We start from the raw sequence: 17,971 nt of genomic DNA on the forward strand, positions 1-17,971 counted from the left end.
TCATGGCTGAGGCTTCTTCTTCTGGCCTCTTGCACGAACAATGCTACCATATGGTGTCTTCTGTGAGTAAAGTGGATCGGGTTATATTAGAAAAGACATTTACTCGTTGGGAATTGTATTTAATTTTCGGGGGGAGCGTTTTTCTAAAAATAAATTGTAAAGGTTTTTACTGAAAGACAATTTCCCTTGACTCTCATTCCAAAACAAATGGTAACATACAGATGAACATCTTGAAGACACTGTTTAGCAATCAGTTACCGAATGAACCCTTAATTTATAGCCATAGTAATGATGCCTATTTCTTTTTTTAATCATAAAATGGAAGACTTAAAAAGTACGCAAAGTTTAAATATCTCATGCTTTACATGCATCTGTTATATTAGCAAATCATCCATCTAACCTTCTTATCATCAGTGCATTCAAGAACTGCCTGAGAGGAAGCCCTGATATAATACTGAACCACTGCAGTAAATGTCAGATTGAGCATTCTGGTCTACATCTAAGGAGGGAGATATAAGGGACATGAGCCTGTGTGTTATTTTGATGGGGAGCTGATAGAGCTGGAGGTTGTGGAGGTTTTAGAGGTGAAAGGTTAAAGATGCAGCCTTTCTTTGTCAGCACACAATGGGCCACAGCAGACCAGGCTCCGGCTGTATTGGCTGCTTCTTAAAGGTTTCTCAGCCTCTGGCTATAATGATCAATAAGATGTCACGAGGATTAGCAACAGAGACCACACACTGGTCATTTTCAGTGCACACTGCTACCTCAGAGAACTGTATGGACGAAGACCACGCCAGTCCTCGTCTTGGAAGCATCTCTCGGGATGAAATAGTTGAGCAAGAAATTATGATAACCTATCAAACTGTTCGTTTTACCATTTTTAATACCTTATGGGAGTAAGAGAGTGAGTTAAAGGGAGACAAAGGAAGTGAGTGGGCTAGCTGAAATGTAGCCATGTGCGAGTGTCGCATTGCGCATAAACAGCAGCGCTTGGATTCACAGAGAGAACAAGAATCAGTTTTGATCTGTGAATTAGCCCTGATGCGCAGGTATCCCTGATTTCTGCTTTGGAGTAGCAGACAAAGGTCTCTTTTTCTGCCACAATGACTTTGGGGGCCTCGAGCAAGAATAGCTAACACCGAGCTAGAATGATTGAGACAATAACTTCTTTGAACTCTTGAAAATAAGCAGCTGAATTTGTGAGTTTCCGTCTTGTAAATGTTGTCCACTCAAACTGCGGCTTGAAGTCATCTTCCTCTAGTTGTACTTTGATTCAATTGGCCTAAATTGGTCTTTGTATGGTGTAGACATGGTTTAAGTTTCACATCTCTGTGTTTTTTTGTTTGCTTGCAATAGCCTTTGAAAGGCAAAGTTAGCCTGCAAAACGAGTGGATTTTAATTCGATGCCACTGTGACATAGATTTGTCATTCATTATCGACAGTAAATACTTGCTCACTTTGTGGATGCTAAGCGCCCACTCAACGTAGGAAAAAAAAACGATGACATTTTTGGAAACACTCATACACATTTTGGAACCAGAATTGTGTCGGGGCACATTTCAAGGAAGACGATTCCGTCAACTTAAAGGTCAAGAGTGAAGTAATTTTTGCAAATCCAAAATGAAATATTTTTATGTCACAAGTAAAGTAATTGACCAAAATACCTTAAATAAAGCATGAAAAAAATAATTTCTATTTCATTAATTTGACAGAGTAATCGTTTTCCAAGATTGAAATCCCGACGAGCGACAAACCCCTAAGTGGGACGTCATTTAAACAAAAACAATGGCCTAGCCAGTCGCTCACAACACTTTTGACTTCATCGTCACTTTCAAACTTGGTGCCAACTACTGTGAACTGCTGAGGCAAGGTCAAGAAAGACATAAAGGACAAATGCAGGGGTCAACAGTCAGAAGGACTCTTGCATCATGAAAGCGCAAGGCCTCACACAGCAGTCCAACTGATGCAGACCATATAAGAGCTGGGATGGGAACTGCTCCCTCATCCCCTTAATTAACAGCCCAGCCTTGCCCATTCAGACGTTCACCTGTTTGGTCCCTTAAAAGCGTTCACAAGAGGCACAACGTTTGAAAGTAACGATGACGTCAAAAGCGACTGGCTGAGGCTGAGGCATCAGTCCATAGATTTTTATGCTGAGGGAATATGGAAGCTTGTGCACAGATGGGAAAAGTGTGTGACAGTGCTGGGAGACTACGTTGGAAAAAGAAAAAAGTAAACTTCTATCCGTATTAGAAGTCCTTGTACCGAAAAACTCACCTTATTTATTGAATGACCCTCGTAACTTATGATTCAGACAACAAAAATACTCCTGTCTGGGTGCTCAGCTTGTGTGAATTGATCTTTTTTTTTTTTATTCGTGTAACCTGTTAGTCAGAATCCTCGTGGCCTGCCTGTAGCTTGTTTGTGTGTCATATGTTTGAAAAGTGTGTCTATTCATGGCGGGCCACCAAGGCACGTGTGTGTTTGAACAGAGGTTGTGTGGTTGAATGCTCTAGGGAAAACATATGCTCGTGTTGACTGTGGGAGGGGGTGTAGGAGGTGGCTGCGGTGGTGAGGGGCAGGTGGCGTGTGTTGGGTCAGGGGTCTACAGCTGTTGATTGGATGGTACACTGACATAGAAGGGGGGGATCTGATGCTTTGAGAGACCACATCAAGCTGTCGCCTGGATACGTGTGATGGAGTCATCAGGCAGCATGGAAAAAAATGTGGAAGCTCAAGTCACCATACAATGAGCACAGATGGGATTGGCATGATGTACAAGTGAAATAGTAGACAGCAAAGGGGAACAATTACTGTATTGAGGTTACAGATTGATGGGGGCCTCTTAATTGACCCTGCCATGAAAAAAAAAAAGGAATAAAAACACTTTAGGGCCCACAACTTCAATGTTGAAATTTGAACATACTGTAAAGTACAATTCTGTGAGAACAAATAAATATCAATGTTGTTCCTCTCTTAAAGGACCTATAATGTTCAGATGGCCAATATTCCACTAACATGTACACTATGTATTGTTTGCTGAAGAAAACGTCATCAAAATCACATCTGTAGAGATAAGGACCGATAATGTTCAGATGGTCGATATTCCACTAACATGTACACTATGTATTGTTTGCTGAAGAAAATGTCATCAATATGACATCTGTAGATATATGCAATATAAATATACTGTATGCATTTCAATGGGCATCGCTTACATACGGATTTTCGATATTTGTAGGCTGGCCTGGTCCCTACTCCCCGCAAATAGCCAGTGTATGCAAATATTATTTATTTTAATTTTGTCTTTATTAACATTTTCGGTGTCGGAGTAATCCAAAAGTAGACTTTACACCTATCTGATCGAGTGTATCGAAATTGGTCGATACTTTGCAATTTATGCAAAATTGTTGACTGCTATGTCATAATTTGCCTGATCTAGCATGCATTGGTTCCGCTAAATAAGACGTGACAGCAAACACGCTTGTTCAGTCCGGGGTCGTTCTGTGCTGCCGTCGTGTATATGCGAGCCTGGAAGCAAATCTATTTTTTGCCTTTTCTCGAGTCATTACGTAAACTTCTGGCCACGCTCATTCATTCCTAGCTGGTAAGTAAGCGTTTGGACTTGTTTACAGCTGTTGAACCAAGACAGCAATAGTTTTAGCAAAGCCCAAACCACCTCATTAATGTCAGAGGAGATGTTCCATACATGTAAAGATGACATTTTATAATTCATGTTTGTCAATGTTTTTTATTTTATTTTTTTTAAGAATTTGAATGGCGGGGGTCGGGGGGTTAACTCTTTCATGCACCCTGTAACCTAATAACATGACAAGCTGTCCACTATAGCCATTGTGCTTTTTAGATATGATTTAAAGGAATAAGACATTGACGGCAGTATGCAAAATGAAATTGACAGTACTATATGATAATTGATCACTCTGATTGACTGTTAGCTCGTGAATCAGTGCATCAGAAGTAGAAGTAGACTATTAGGTAGTACTTAAAAGCCAAGCCGAGGCAAAGAAAATGGCATTGTCTAGAAAATAATCATTGCTTTTTACATAGACTTGCTTGATTATGAGTGTGGCGGGCCTTATTCGGGATATGTGTACGTTTTATTTCATGAAACCATGACTGTGGAAGGTATGATGAAGAATGACTCGAGCATGCACAGCCCAACCTTGACCATCTCTCACTGGCATGTTGTATCACTTTGGCCAATCCACTGAAATGTTGCTGGCTACGCCCCTGACCACTAGTTAATTCATTTAGGGCAATGGTTCTTATCCTTGTTAGAGGTACTGAACCCAACAAGTTCATATGAATATTCATCAAACCCATTAGTGAAAAATAAAAATATGATTTTGTTTTTTTTATAAATTCAACGCGTTAAAAAACACATTTATCAAATTGATTTGAAGACTGAAAAAAAGGTAAATACAATTTCTAGACATAAGTATAGGTTTTTTTAATTGTGCACAAAATCAACCGTGCATGAAGTACTATCACGACAGTCACACTTTGACGATTGAGCGAACTAAATTTCCTGCAGTACTGATTGGACAAACAAAGTAACGTGATCACCAGGTGAGTGTGTCATAGCTAATTGGTGTGTCTTAACCTCCAGAACCCCTGAGACCGATTTCCGGCAGTGTTCGTCCTTGCTTGCCATATTGTGAGTGTAAGGGGGCCTGGCAAGCAGAATAATAATCTATTTGTGTAATGTATTTGTTTCAGCGTGACCAGTAAATCTGCCAATTATTTTTTTTTTAATTACTCTTCTTGAATAGTTTTTTGCGACTGACAAACGTCTGCTCGTATTTTAGGCCATTTTTCAGTCATATAGTGAAATTAAATGAATATTTGTTTTGCAAGTTAATTTCAGGTGTGTGCCACTAAATAATATTCTGACCCTAAAATTTCCGCTTAGGGGGCCACTGTGCTCCTAGTTAAAAAAAAGTTAGCCTGGGGCCCTGCACTAAGAGTCTGAAGCAGCAGTACTTGTTCGGTACTCTTTACTTGTATTTTCAAATAAGTACCGTATATTCCGCACGATAAAGCGCTTCGGCGTATACAGCGCACCTTCAATGAATGGCCTATTTTAAAACAGTTTTCATATATAGGGCGCACCGCATTATGAGGCACATAAAACAAAAGCTACAATAGTGGCTGCAGTTATGCATGCATCCACTAGATGGAGCGACACTAAAAGGAATACAATACAATGCCATCCAGCTTTATTTATATAGAGCTTTCACAACCACTGAAGCTGTAACAAAGCGCTTTACAGAACATTTAAAATACTACGTCCAAGAAATCAAAATATTTTCTATATCCAATATATATATAAGGCGCATCGGATAATAAAGCGCACTGTCGGCTTTTGAGAAAATCAAATCCTTTTTGGTGTGCCTTATACTGCGGAAAATACGGTAATTCAAAGTCTATTCTGTCTTGTTTTACTAAATGTACAGTGCATAATTAAATTGGATCATGGTTTGTGGCCATCATGCATTGAAAAGTTGTCATCGACGGATTCTCATGCGCCGAAATGCATTCAGAGACGGGGTGTGGCAGTAACATGCTCAAAAACAATCGTCGGCAGAGGGTGCGGGAGAGATGGCGAGGACCAGCCCATAAATACGATGGCCGTTTGGAAAAGTTAACACATTTTCCTGAAATTCCCATTGGCCACCCCACCCCTGGCTCATGACGGGGCAACTTTAGCTATAAAGTCAAACTTTAAAATAAATACCGGTACATCACAGGCCCTTGTTTTATCATAGACTTGAAAAGTGAAATATGGTGTATTGAGGTGAAGCATGGAGGTGACATACACTGCAGCAGTAAATCCTTAAAATATGGGTTTGTGTGGATGAGCTTCATGGAGTGATTTGGTTCTGTCAGCTTTTCATCATGTGTTGCGCTAGCTATTTTTGCTTATGTCTGTTTGTTCATATTACTGTATCAAGGTGAAAGAACTCCAACTCGCTATTGCATTAGTTGCTTCGACAAGGAATTGATTATCGACATACGTTGACCTGTGTAGAGGTATCTCTCAGTATTTAGTTTGCTGATGGAATTACATTGCTTTCCGCAGCTTCATTTGTGTCTAAACCATTGTCCTGTGCCTCATGAAGGGGGCACAAAGTGTTATCGTCATTCATTTCTCAGTGTAATTGTGCAATTTAATAGAAACCCCATACAACATCGTTATTTATTTAGCGCAACACACAGCAGCTGCAGCTTACAAACTAAGGCAAAAAAAAAAAAGTAACTTGAACTAAATGATCTCTCTTTTTGCAGGCTTTTATGGGGACCACTCACTAGAGCCGGAAAATAATGACAGCATGGGTAAGTCATTCACCTACCGACCTACCTATCCATCTTTCCATCAATCTAGCAATAGCAATCTTTCTAATCAAATCTCGACTGCATAGTGCTAGCCATCAATCAAGGTTAATCTAAAGTTAGATTGCTTTTCTCCAGTTTTACAACAATAGAAACACATCTTCCATTACAAACGGTCTACGGCAGCCCAGGGCTTCACCCATCCGTGAGCATGATCAATTTACTGACCTAGTAACACTTCCTCGTGATATCCACAAGAGGGGAGTGTACACTCAAAAACAGTTCTCCCTCTTGCACAGGTCAATCCCCATATTCTTAAACAGAGAACCGAAAAGGCACCTAAGTAAAAGAATGTAAGGCAGCCATGACATTGATTTATTATTGTGCCAGTGTCGGGAAAACTAATGGCACTGATGTACTAATTGTTTGCTCTCTTATCATATAGTCAACATAATCACTGCAAGTGCAAACCAACATTGACAGGCCAAGAGTGCTGAATCAAAAGGTGCCAGAAATATGCCCCTTTTCAGGAAGAGACTTGGAACAAAGAGGCAGGGGTGAGGTGATGGTCCAATGTTAAGGTCCAGGTTCAGGCGAAGTTCACCCAGGACTCCCATTGCTGCCATTGCAGCGCCAGGTGGCACGTAGGAAGGGTCAGAGGTTGAACACAGTTCAGAAAACGCTGACCCCGACGTGACTCGCTGCCCCGATTGTCTGCAGCTCTCCTCGGGCCTTTCTCAATCGCTCCCTCTATAAACTTGTGAGAAGAGAATCGGAGGGGTAGAGGTGAAAAAGTGGAAGCGAGTCCGAGAAGAACTATTGAACCTGCACAACGAGTGAATAAGCAGCATTGTTGTGTACAGCAGGAGGAGTCGTGGATTTATGAGGCCAAACCTGATGGGGTTGTAAACTTGACGAGTTGGGCTTGTGGCCGTGGCGACTCTCTGGCTTGCTTGCTATTGGCCCTATTCTACCCTTAGGATGCCTCAGTGCATGCATCGGGTAAGGGTGATGCTCAGGTCAAGGGGGGCTGAGGCAGGCCTTGTAAATGTTCTAACAGGGGTGGGAATTCACAGACCCCCATTCAGTGACCAGAAACCTAGGTCAGGGGCCAAATAGCTGCGTTAGCAACAGCTGTTTTCAGCACCATCTTGTTGATTCGGTCGCAATCATCGAAAACATAATTTCTGTAATTTGTTTATGGGACCCTGTCTTATCAGGTTTGCCCCACGATACTTGAGATTGATGGTAAGTGATCTTAGGTTTTTATTTTAAATTGACTGCACTGAAAATGGTTTAAGCTCTTTTCGAGAAAACTCGCTCCACCTGGTTTCATGGACACTCAAATATAATTCATCACTTAACATATTCAAATGTTATGTAAAATTTAATTCGGATGAAAATCAGACAGTGGTTATAATATAGCTTTTTACTCTTTTTTTTTTTTGCATGGCCCCTGGAGAGAGACACAAACACACTCACACACACACACACACACACACACACACACACACACACACACACACACACACACACACACACACACACACACACACACACACAGTTGTATGGTTATTAAGCTTCTTTGGTGACTAGTTATGTTCCATTGTTGATCATTACCAACCAGCTGCCTATTCCACAACACTGAAATACTTTCCCACCTCCATTTTCTCCTCTGTCAATAATTTCACCCCTATGTGTTATGACATAATTGCACACTATTGCATACAGTGTGCGTACATCCTGGGAAAATGTGTGTCATGGTTTACAATCATGAATTTGCAAAAATAACACTTCTTTCATGACTGAAATGATACTGCACAATATTTCTTTATATTATTATTTATTCTGGTGTGATTTCTCTTTTTAAGAATGAAATCATTGTTCATATCAAATAAGTGCCGCTTCCGCTGCTGATAAGGTAAGGGCTCCTGCTGCACGACACGTTCCAGGCCAACAGAGGGCGTTAAAAGCATGCTGGATGTTATGTCTGCGCCCACGTGCCACCTGGACGCAATGAACTCGACTCCATATTGAAGTATTTGGCTTGAACCCAGCTCAGGCTTTCCCTTTGTCTCCGTATATCTGGGTTGGCTTTTTATGTTTGAGTCCAAAAGTCATTCGAGATCACCAGGTTTTCATTTTCCAGGGAACACAGCAGCAGAGTGTTCGAATGTTTTTGACAGCGCTCTCACTTTTTGCTTTACGACCCCCCCCCCCTCCCCCCGCCCTGCCAACAAAATGTATTTTAGCGGGTGTTTTCACTTGTCTGAATAGAATGTTTTGAAGTCAAAAACACTTTTACTGGTATTTTCTTGAACAGATTCTTCTGTCAGTGTTGTCTTTTTCTCTCACCTTGTGCATGGAATGTGGTATGAGTGACGTATAGCGTGCCCCCATGCTTTCTTTTGATTTCAGCCTTTAGAAATTTATGCTTATCCTAGTTGTTAGTCACCCAACTCTTTTGTTCGATTTGTGCCCGTTGAGTTGCCGTTGGACTCGGGGGTCATCCTGTGGACTGTTTCCGGGTTCAGAGATATCTATATTTAATATTAGAATTTGTCAGGACAAAGCTGCAAGTCCATGGGGATACACATGCTGATTTGTGTGTGGCCCTAATGTACTGTATGTAGCCACAGTATCTCTTGTCACACCCAACTTTAGAGTTGGAGTACTTTCCTGTGCTGCGATTTCACAGTTTTACACTCAGTAATATCATACAATACTGTACTGTATATATCCGCTAAGTCTCAGCAATCCCCTCAACCGTTCTTCTGTTTTGTCTGTCATTTTCCCTAAATTTGACAAATTCCATCCATCCATTTTCCCAACCGCTTATCCTCACGAGAGTCGCGGACGTGCTGGAGCCCATCCCGGCCGTCATCAGGCAGTAGGTGGGGCACACCCTCAACTGGTTGCCAGCCAATCGCAGAATTTTACCAGTTGAATTATGTATTGAATGATTTATATATATTACTGTATACATTGTATGAAATAGGCATTTTTTCCCCGGTAAACTAAATATCATTCTTCACAATCAGAATCAATTAATTTTTACCTACGATTTCTGACAGATGATTGTTAGCAACTCCCACTTGGTTGCTATTATTGAATTCAGAAAAAAGAGAATATGTTGTGCCACGACTGCAGGGACTGTCCCCCCCCCCCCCCCCCCCCACTCCCCCTCCCCCCTCGGAGTGTTTATCTAGCCTTTATGGGGCAATTAGTCAAAGATTATTACCACATGCCTATAGGTCCTTCATGTAGTGCCAAAGAAAGACTGACTTTTCATCGGTTCAGGTTCTTATCTCCCTCATTGAAGTTTTCCCTGAACAGTATATATCTTGAGCAAGCATGACATGTTAATGTAGGATATGAAATTCAATGAATGTTTTTAGGTCAGGAAAAGTATTTTCTGCCTTCATGTAAGACTAACACATGTACAAATCTGCTGCAGTTGATTAGTTTCATCTTGCGTAAGGTAGCAGACAACATGGCTAACCAGAGTGATTCGGAGGTTTCATTTGGAATTCAACTGTTAAGTGGAAAGCAATTTCCACTTTAAAAAAAAAGTTTTTAAGTTGTAATTTTACAGATTTAAAACAAATACGTCTTGGTGGGAATCCTGTTATAGGCCGAAGATCCACAAACATGCAGCAATTGATTCTGCAGTGGACACAAAACAAACAATACTGTAATAATAGTAAATATCATCTGCAACAAACTCGGTTCACAAAGATTTAAGCAAAACATCAGGAAGACATCTAGTTACATCCCATTTAGAACTTGGCTTTGATAGTGTCCAACTCTTAGATTGAAATAAGAATGTAGCTTGATGCCATCAAAAGAATGCAATGTCAAGCATGTGACAGTCTTTATTTCTTTCTGAAAGATCCATCAGGCAAGTTTTAGGAATGTTTGTTGACACTCTTTGGTCTTCATTTCCATTGTTGAACTCTTACAAGAAACATGTCTTGGTGAACTCCAGTCACAGTCGAGTTGGTCTCACAGCAGATAAGACAAAACGTGTTCCTAATTACGAGCAAAAGCAAAGAGCACTGAACTCAATCAAGTTCCACATTTTCATTTTTGTGCTTGAAAGGAGGTAGGGCCACCGCTCAATTCCAATCTATGTTCTATCCATATTGTTTCATCGCTGCATCTTGTCAGAATTTGTGTTCGGTGTCATCTCCTCAGGCTCTCTGAGACAGTTTACCGCAGTTTGCATTCATTGATCAGTGAGTTATTCTCGTGTCAACCCACCGACAGCAATGAATGTTTATTGCAGCATTTACAGGTGGAGCCAAAGTGTCCGGTCCGTCCTAAACGAATTCTTCAGCAGGCGAGCGTTAGGAATCCAGCATCCGTGGAACGGTCGCAGGATATTTCAAGGAGCTCGTGGAACATGTGATGTGGCGCTCCTCAGGGTACAGTCAACGGTCGATGGTTTTGCCTGAGTTCAAACTCACCGACAGCGTTGAATGTTCACTGTGGACACCGACAGAGATTATGTACCTCGCCGTTGCCGTTTGATTGGTGGCAGATGTTTCACTGGCCGGACAATTTAAACATACACAAACTTTGAGAAAGATCAAAAAGCACGACACATTTTTTTTTCCTTTCCATTGGTTGCATGGTTCTTATTGTCGCTTCGTTTTGTCTCCGACAAGTGGAAAATCACACACGAGCTTGCCGGTTGCCGCCCAAGACCACTTGTTTTAAAATGTCTGCAGTTCCAGATTTAAATTATGGAGCGTATGTAAATTTGCCACGGTATCAGTTGTTTCTGTGATCTGGCTTCAGCTTTCACCAGTCGGTTGAAAATTGAAGCCTTCAAACCAAAGTGCTGTTTAACTTTTTACGTGGGTATTTCTCTTGGCCTGAGTGGGTAAGCCGTGCTCCAGCATGTGTTACCACCCATGCTCATGTTGAGGTTGAAATGACGTTGCCGGCAAACCAGAAGGAATGAGGATGATGATGATGATGATGAGGACCGTGGCTTGGATTTCCCTGAAAATAGCTCTTCAGATATGCCGGTAAACTCGTTCATCGTTTTATCTTCGTCCCCACCTTCTTCAGAATGATGAGCGGTGCTGTCTTGTGTCTCGTTCCTGCCTGCAGCAAAAAAAAAAAAAAGGGGGGGGGGTGGGGGGAGGAAACAAAAGACGGGGAAAACATCTGAAATAGCGTGAATAAAAGGGCAGAACATGTTGTCAGTCTGGCTGGTGGAAGCAGTGGAATTAATGCTTCCAAGTGCGATCAGAGAATGTGGCTGTGCCCCACAGCTTAGTGCACTGCAGTGGTGTGCTAGTTAGAGATTACTGTTCCCTTTACCCTGCGCTGAACCTCAGCTTCTGCTCTGGGAGTGCGCCTTCCTGTGTTCGCTTCTTTGAGGTTGGAAAATCATGCAGCCATGTTTTATTAATGCTCTCAATGTCTGTCTATCTATCAGCGCCTCCGCGACAATGCACCGTCTTCTTCCTCTCCGGCTTGCTTGCTTGGCTGTTGTAACCAGAGAAAGGAATGTAGAACACTGTACTGCGTTCGCCTCTCCATTTTCTTTTTTGTGATGAATTTAGGCTACTTTAGTAGTTGGAGGCTTTTTTTTTTCCTCACAATTTTCATTCGCAATTGAAACGTTGGTAGCAAGCGTTACGAGTCATTGTCGCGAGATTTGTTCCAGCTTTGCAGGGCTGGCTTTCTGATCACTACGATGAAAATTGAGCATGCCGCATAAGAAGCTCTTATGTCCAAGTCTTCACGCAATGTACATCTTCAGAATGAAGCCATTGCTGAGTGCATTCCATATTACCGCGACCTTTCAAAGAGTTAGTTCTTCTCCACCAAGAAACTGTCTTCATGAGCATGACTGAAGTTTTGTTCCGCGTCGACAAATTCTGGGAAAAGGAGGTTCCCATTAAGTTTAGTGAGAACTGAGAAATAAAGATGTCACGCGTTTGTTTACAGCTTTCGGGTAAAACCTATGGGCCATATTTCTTGTTTTATCTCCACGTTGCTCCTCGTTAGATGCCTCTTAGCCTCAAGAATGCATCTCTCTGCCTTGCTCGATGTGTTTTCATTCACCGACAAGTAGGGAATGAATCGTTTTTTTTTTTTCAGACCCTCTGGCTCAGGCTAAAGTGGCTTCCCTCCTTGGCACTTGGCCTCGTTGGCTGCGTGCCACAGATACACTTGAGTTTCCCCCCCGCCACCTATTCTCAAATCTCTCTTCCTCTCATACCGCCTCCGCTGTTTTCTTTCGTGTGACCAAACTGGTACGCTAACTCGCTGCCTTCTAATTGTTAAGAAGGGCAATAGTTCCTTGGAGATGTTAATACCGGCACTGGTGCCTTCACCAGAAACTTTGAATAACTGACAAATGTACCAACGTGTGGCGTGTAAAAATAGCTTGCCGAGCATGAGAGCTTGACAGGGCTTGAGTGAAGAGTGCAACGATGTGACTGAACTAGTGTGAACTCTGCCTCGTCAGCACATTCCAGGGGTTGGACAATGAGAAGCACACAGTGTACTCTGTCGTGTTACCGGCCGGTCGACAGCCAGGCCTCCGTGCTGCCGTATTCAAAGCTGGTGTAAATTGAAGCAAACATGAATGAAGTCATGACTTTGTAAATTGGATTTTGCCTCCTGCGTGAACATGAAGGTGAAAGACGTGCCATGTTACTTACCGGGTGACCGTGGCACTGTGGCAGAGTTAACATACTGCGGCAATCTGTGTTGATTTAGAGAACTCGCCGGATGTCGCTTTGAGCACCACTAACGAGATGAAATACAGGAGCTTACTTTTCTGAAAACAGTCTCCAAAGTGTATACACTACCTGCGAATATGTTCACCACTCCCATAAAACTACACCTCCACATACGCGGAATTAAGACTCGATAGATCAATAACTTCACCTCATAAGGAACTCTCACTTTTCCTACGGTCTGATTTGTTACAGCAGTGTGAAGACAACAGTTGAATTTGCCAGTCATGTCATGCAATTTCAAAGAATCTCCAAGGCAATGAAAAGCTACGCGCTAAGAAAGAAGCAGCTATGATATAAAACATGTTGTCATAACTTGTACACCGAAACACGACCACCAAAGCTGAGATGCCTGCCCCGAAAGACATCGGCTCGGATGCTTTCAGCAAATGTACTTGCACACTTTACCATATCATCATTGCACATTTTTTTGCACAGTCTTCTCAATCTCAAATCTCAATCACCAGCACTGCGAACGAGCCTCTTCATGGCCAACTCAATTCCACAAATTTGCTGTAATTACTGGACCACTCCGAACAGGCTTGAAACCCGATAGGACGCTTTCTGTCTGCCGTGAAGTAATATGGAAGACATTCGCCACTGCGGCAGCATTCAGTTTTACAGTCCGCGCTGTCACACTATGAAATTACAGAGTCGAATGGGAAGGAATATAAAAGTGCAGATATGAAATGTAAAGTCAGACTGGAAATCATTTTCAATATTACAGTGTCGGATCATTTATTTGCCGGTGTACGGTGATTTTAAATTTGGCATTAAATTTTAACTGAAGTGCGCGGGGCTTTTGTTTTGTTGCTTGGTCGGCATGTCTTGTCAATTGATATCGGAATTTGGGGATGGATTTTTGAGTGGATGTACTGTACGTTCCCATTGAATTCTGGTGACGCACATTTGATGAAGTCATGAGAAAATGGGCGCACCTTAAAACTACAAAAGCCACTAAAATCACAATCGAGTGGTGCGTTTTTTCCCTCACCGGTTCATAAAAACAAAAACGTAGGAATCTTGAGGGAAGGACTATCTGTTATAATACGAGCTGGATTAGCAGTCGTACCCTTTTGCGGTGCTCAATTGTAATCTATGTAACTGTTCCGAGTCAACAATCGAAGACAGTCGCTCACTAGCATGGGTCTTAGGCCGCTCCAGTTGAGGGACGCCTTGTGGCCGACTGCCAAGCCTTTCCAGAATCCCTCAGCCTCCACGTGCCATGGATCACCCTGCCAAGGCTTCAGGCATTCACGAGCAACCTTGACTGGAGCCAACCCAGCCTCTCTCTCCACTGCCAGCTTGCTTCTCAGCATTAACCCGTGACACTTTGCTCAAACGCATCATCCACGCCGTTTCTGACTTACCTTTCCCTGCTTGTCTTTTGCTCAGCTCGTCCTTGTAGCCGCCAGTATTATTGCATTTGCCTCTGCTGAGCCCCCTGTCTGTTGACTGTTTTTAAAAAAATATTTAAAAAAAAATATTTTGTGTCTCTTTGCTGTGCACCTTTTTGAACCCGGTTACAGAAGCACTTGATCGTGTCAATCTGGCTCTCGTTGACTTATCCACTTGTGCGGCGCGCCTGAGAGAACCTCCTTGCGTGTCACACTCCTCGCTCCTCTCCAAAGCTTTGTCGGCTCATTTCATGAATGCTGAGGCTGATGATTATGTACCACGCGCTTTCTCGCTGTAGTTTGGAGAATTTCGAACAAAGTGGGATGAAAGCGCCCTTTTGTGAGTGTCGTCTGAATTTAACCGTGACATTTCTTTGCAGTCCGCAAACATTTTATTTTCAAATCTTCCACAGACTCAGACGTGCAGATTGGCCCCGCCCTGAAATAATATGTTTCAATGTCTCGAAAAGACGCCCCCCCCCCCGTCTACTCTAGGCAATATTATCCCAATCGTGATTTAAACATTTTAAAATAAGTGGGAGACAGAAGGATAAAGCAGACTGCTTGATGAGGACTTTTTCAGCCCACACGCAGTCTGTTCCACTCGACAGCCTAGACGGAGCCTGTGGCTGCAAGTCTTTTTTGGGCCGAATAACCAAGCGAAAACAGCCTTTCGATGCGCGGAGTGGTTTGAGTGAAATATATAGATGTATATTTTCTTTTGTCCTGTCATCTTTTTCATATATGTTTTACTACACAGCCAAAAGCCATTACACAAGAACAAGCAATACATTAATTAAAATTGTGATGTGGTTGCTCCGGTGCAATTAACTACATATTCAGCATTTTTTGGCGCTGTTCCTGCCTTGTACGACCGACTGAGACGAAACCGTCTCCTATGTTGTTCCGCCGCTCGATGATTCCCATCCACGTTTTGCAAACTGAAGACTTCGCAGCAGTTGGGTGCATTTGGTCATCACCCCATCAGGGGCACTGTGTCCTTAATCCACTGCACTGTGCTTTGTGTTCCGGTGACCTGATCGATTAGCTTCATTAAGTGAAGATCATCTTTTCGTCCCACGACTAAAACGCCCGCGGTTTCGCGTTCTTTTTTTCCCCCCAAAGTGATGGCTAAAAGCATGACATTGGAAGTAAACCAAAACTGCGGTGGTAAAAGTCAGCTAGGTTGGATTCAAACACCGAGCCCCCTGCATCGAACTTAGATGACTGTAGCGGCCGGTGCTTTTCTGAGTTGCTCAGCGACTTAACCTCTTCTCCCTGGCACCTTCCTCCTCTCTTGCCGAGGAAAATCTCTGCTGAATTCATGTCTTCTTTCAGATTTCTAAGAGGCGTTAAACCTTTCTGGATTAAAGGAGGTAATCTGACAGGCAGAAGATTGTATTAGCCAGAGTGTTGGCAGAGCTTTTAATTTCTCCCCTCTTTTCATTTCCCCCCTCACAGCCCGTCTCTCCTGCTGACCTGCTAGATGGTATTATTTTGTCTTTCTTTTGAATTACAGAAAAACCCCCATCCTCACCACTATTCACTCTCTCTCTCTCTCTCTCTCTCTCTCTCTATCCCTCTCTTTTGCTATCTCCCCTCCTATGCTTTCCCCCTACCTCTCGCTCTTCTCGCAGTGACAGCATACTTATGTGAACCCATGATTTATCATTTGCTAATCCGTGCTGATTATGGAGCTTTCCGCACAGTCCTTATCTGTTGCTGAGGCCGCTTTTCACTCCATAGACGCCAATTATCTTTTAGGCTGCCTACAAACAGACTTGTCTCTGTCAGCCAGCTGCAGAACTGCCACCAAACCGCTTACGTTTTATATAAAGGACACATGGCGTGGAACTCCAACAACTGGCGCTGCGGATGGTTTAAGTGAAGGCATTTTTGATTTGCGTACCTATTGAGATAATTGATGGGTACTGTATTTCCAATTCTCTCTCTTTTGTATTACTAATCTGCTCTTAATCATCTCAAACCTCCATTGTGCGTCTTTTTTACAGACTGTAGGGCCATGAAGAAGAGGACTCATCTTCCCTCGTTGACACAGGAGGGGGGAAAAATGGCCAATTCTGTCACGCCAAGTTTTTTAATTGTTATTTTATTTTTAAATGCTGCTTGGCACTACACTCAAGAAGAGGGGTTATCGTTGCGCTTCCATGTATTCGCCATGACTCGACATGACTTGAAGTTTAGATTTGTTAGCATCAAGTCTTAACATTTTGCTTGCGTGACCAATCCTCCACTTTGGTCTGACAGCCGCAGTGGAACTGCCTCACTCTGACTCACGCCACACTTCTTGAAGCCAAGGTTAGTGACAACATGAGGTTACGGCGAGCCAGGCTACGCCTGTGGGGAGGGTATGCAGATGATGGTGCACTCAGCTGATGTGCCGTTCAATTGTCAGAGTAATGGGAAGTGACGTGAACATCACAGCAATGTGGGTCAGAGCGCCAGACGACCGGCCCGCGGCCTCTCTCTGCTTTATTAGGCAGGCAATGTCTAATCTGCTGTCGCTCGACCAGACGAAATTCTCTAATCGACCCTGATATTCACTGAACACACATTACCATCTTCCCTCATGCTCAGAAGCTCACTTCTAGCACGGAGGGGCTTGTCTATTTGTCATGCAAAAGATTCAAATGTTGAATGTGAAGTTATTGTTTAATCAACCAAAACATTAAGATACTATATGTGCTGTTTTGTTTAAAAGATGTGCATGAGCATTTTGGTACTTATATATAAGATTTGAGTCCACTTTGATTCCGTGTGTATATGTAATATAAGTGTCACCCATATATATATATATATATATACGGTATATATACAGGCAGCATTTTTTAAAGCCGTTTTTCTTTCCTGCAACGTGGACTGGATTCAGATTTTTCAGCAGGCGAAAATGGGTCGGATCAACTGAGCTTAATAGGATTCCCATGACATGGTCAGAGGCTGCTGTCTGCAGGGGAAGAAAAAGCTGGGAAGGGAAAGGTTCAAATGTAAGGACAGGGTTGGGAGGGGAGGGGGGGGGAGCAAACTTTTGCGAGTGTTTATTTCGCACCTGTACAAGTCCATTGCAGCCAGAGAAAAGTGACACATGCGGGCCTTGAAGTGGTTCTGGCATTTTCTGCTCAAACAGGTTTTTTTTTTTATGGTGGGGGGGAGACGCCTCGAGGAGTTCAGTCTCTGCGAATCTGCCACAGCCTCATCAAAGGCAGTAATTTCCTGTTCATTTCTGGCTCCCATCCCCCCAACTCCGAGCTCTTGTCTGCTAATCCCACCCCTGCACACAACCCCCACTTCCACCCCCTCCCAATCCCCACCCTGGGCCCCCCTGCTGCTGTCCTGCCTGCCTGTGCTTCAGCTTGCTGCACTCTCTGTCTGAGGACTGCGGTGGGAGGCTATATGCTTTGTGTCCGGGGCTTGCAGTTCAGTTGAGCACTAACAAAT

At 42.9% G+C, this 17,971-nt stretch overlaps 1 protein-coding gene across 2 annotated transcripts in view; it reads left to right on the plus strand.

The window, feature by feature from the left end:
• The window catches only part of nr6a1a (nuclear receptor subfamily 6, group A, member 1a), a 133,433-nt gene that overhangs the window by 21,258 nt on the left and 94,204 nt on the right, over positions 1-17,971 (plus strand). The window contains exon 2 of one of the 2 annotated variants that reach the window (XM_086111733.1): positions 6,310-6,357. The exons of the other annotated variant lie outside the window; for it this stretch is intronic. Coding sequence (XP_085967859.1) covers positions 6,310-6,357 — 48 coding nt within the window. The remainder of the gene's footprint in view (positions 1-6,309; positions 6,358-17,971) is intronic. 2 annotated transcript variants of the gene reach the window in all.

Source organism: Hippocampus guttulatus, chromosome 5 (assembly GCF_054856545.1).
Source record: "Hippocampus guttulatus isolate MCC_2025c chromosome 5, RoL_Hgut_1.0, whole genome shotgun sequence".
Classification (NCBI taxonomy): Eukaryota; Metazoa; Chordata; class Actinopteri; order Syngnathiformes; family Syngnathidae; genus Hippocampus; species Hippocampus guttulatus.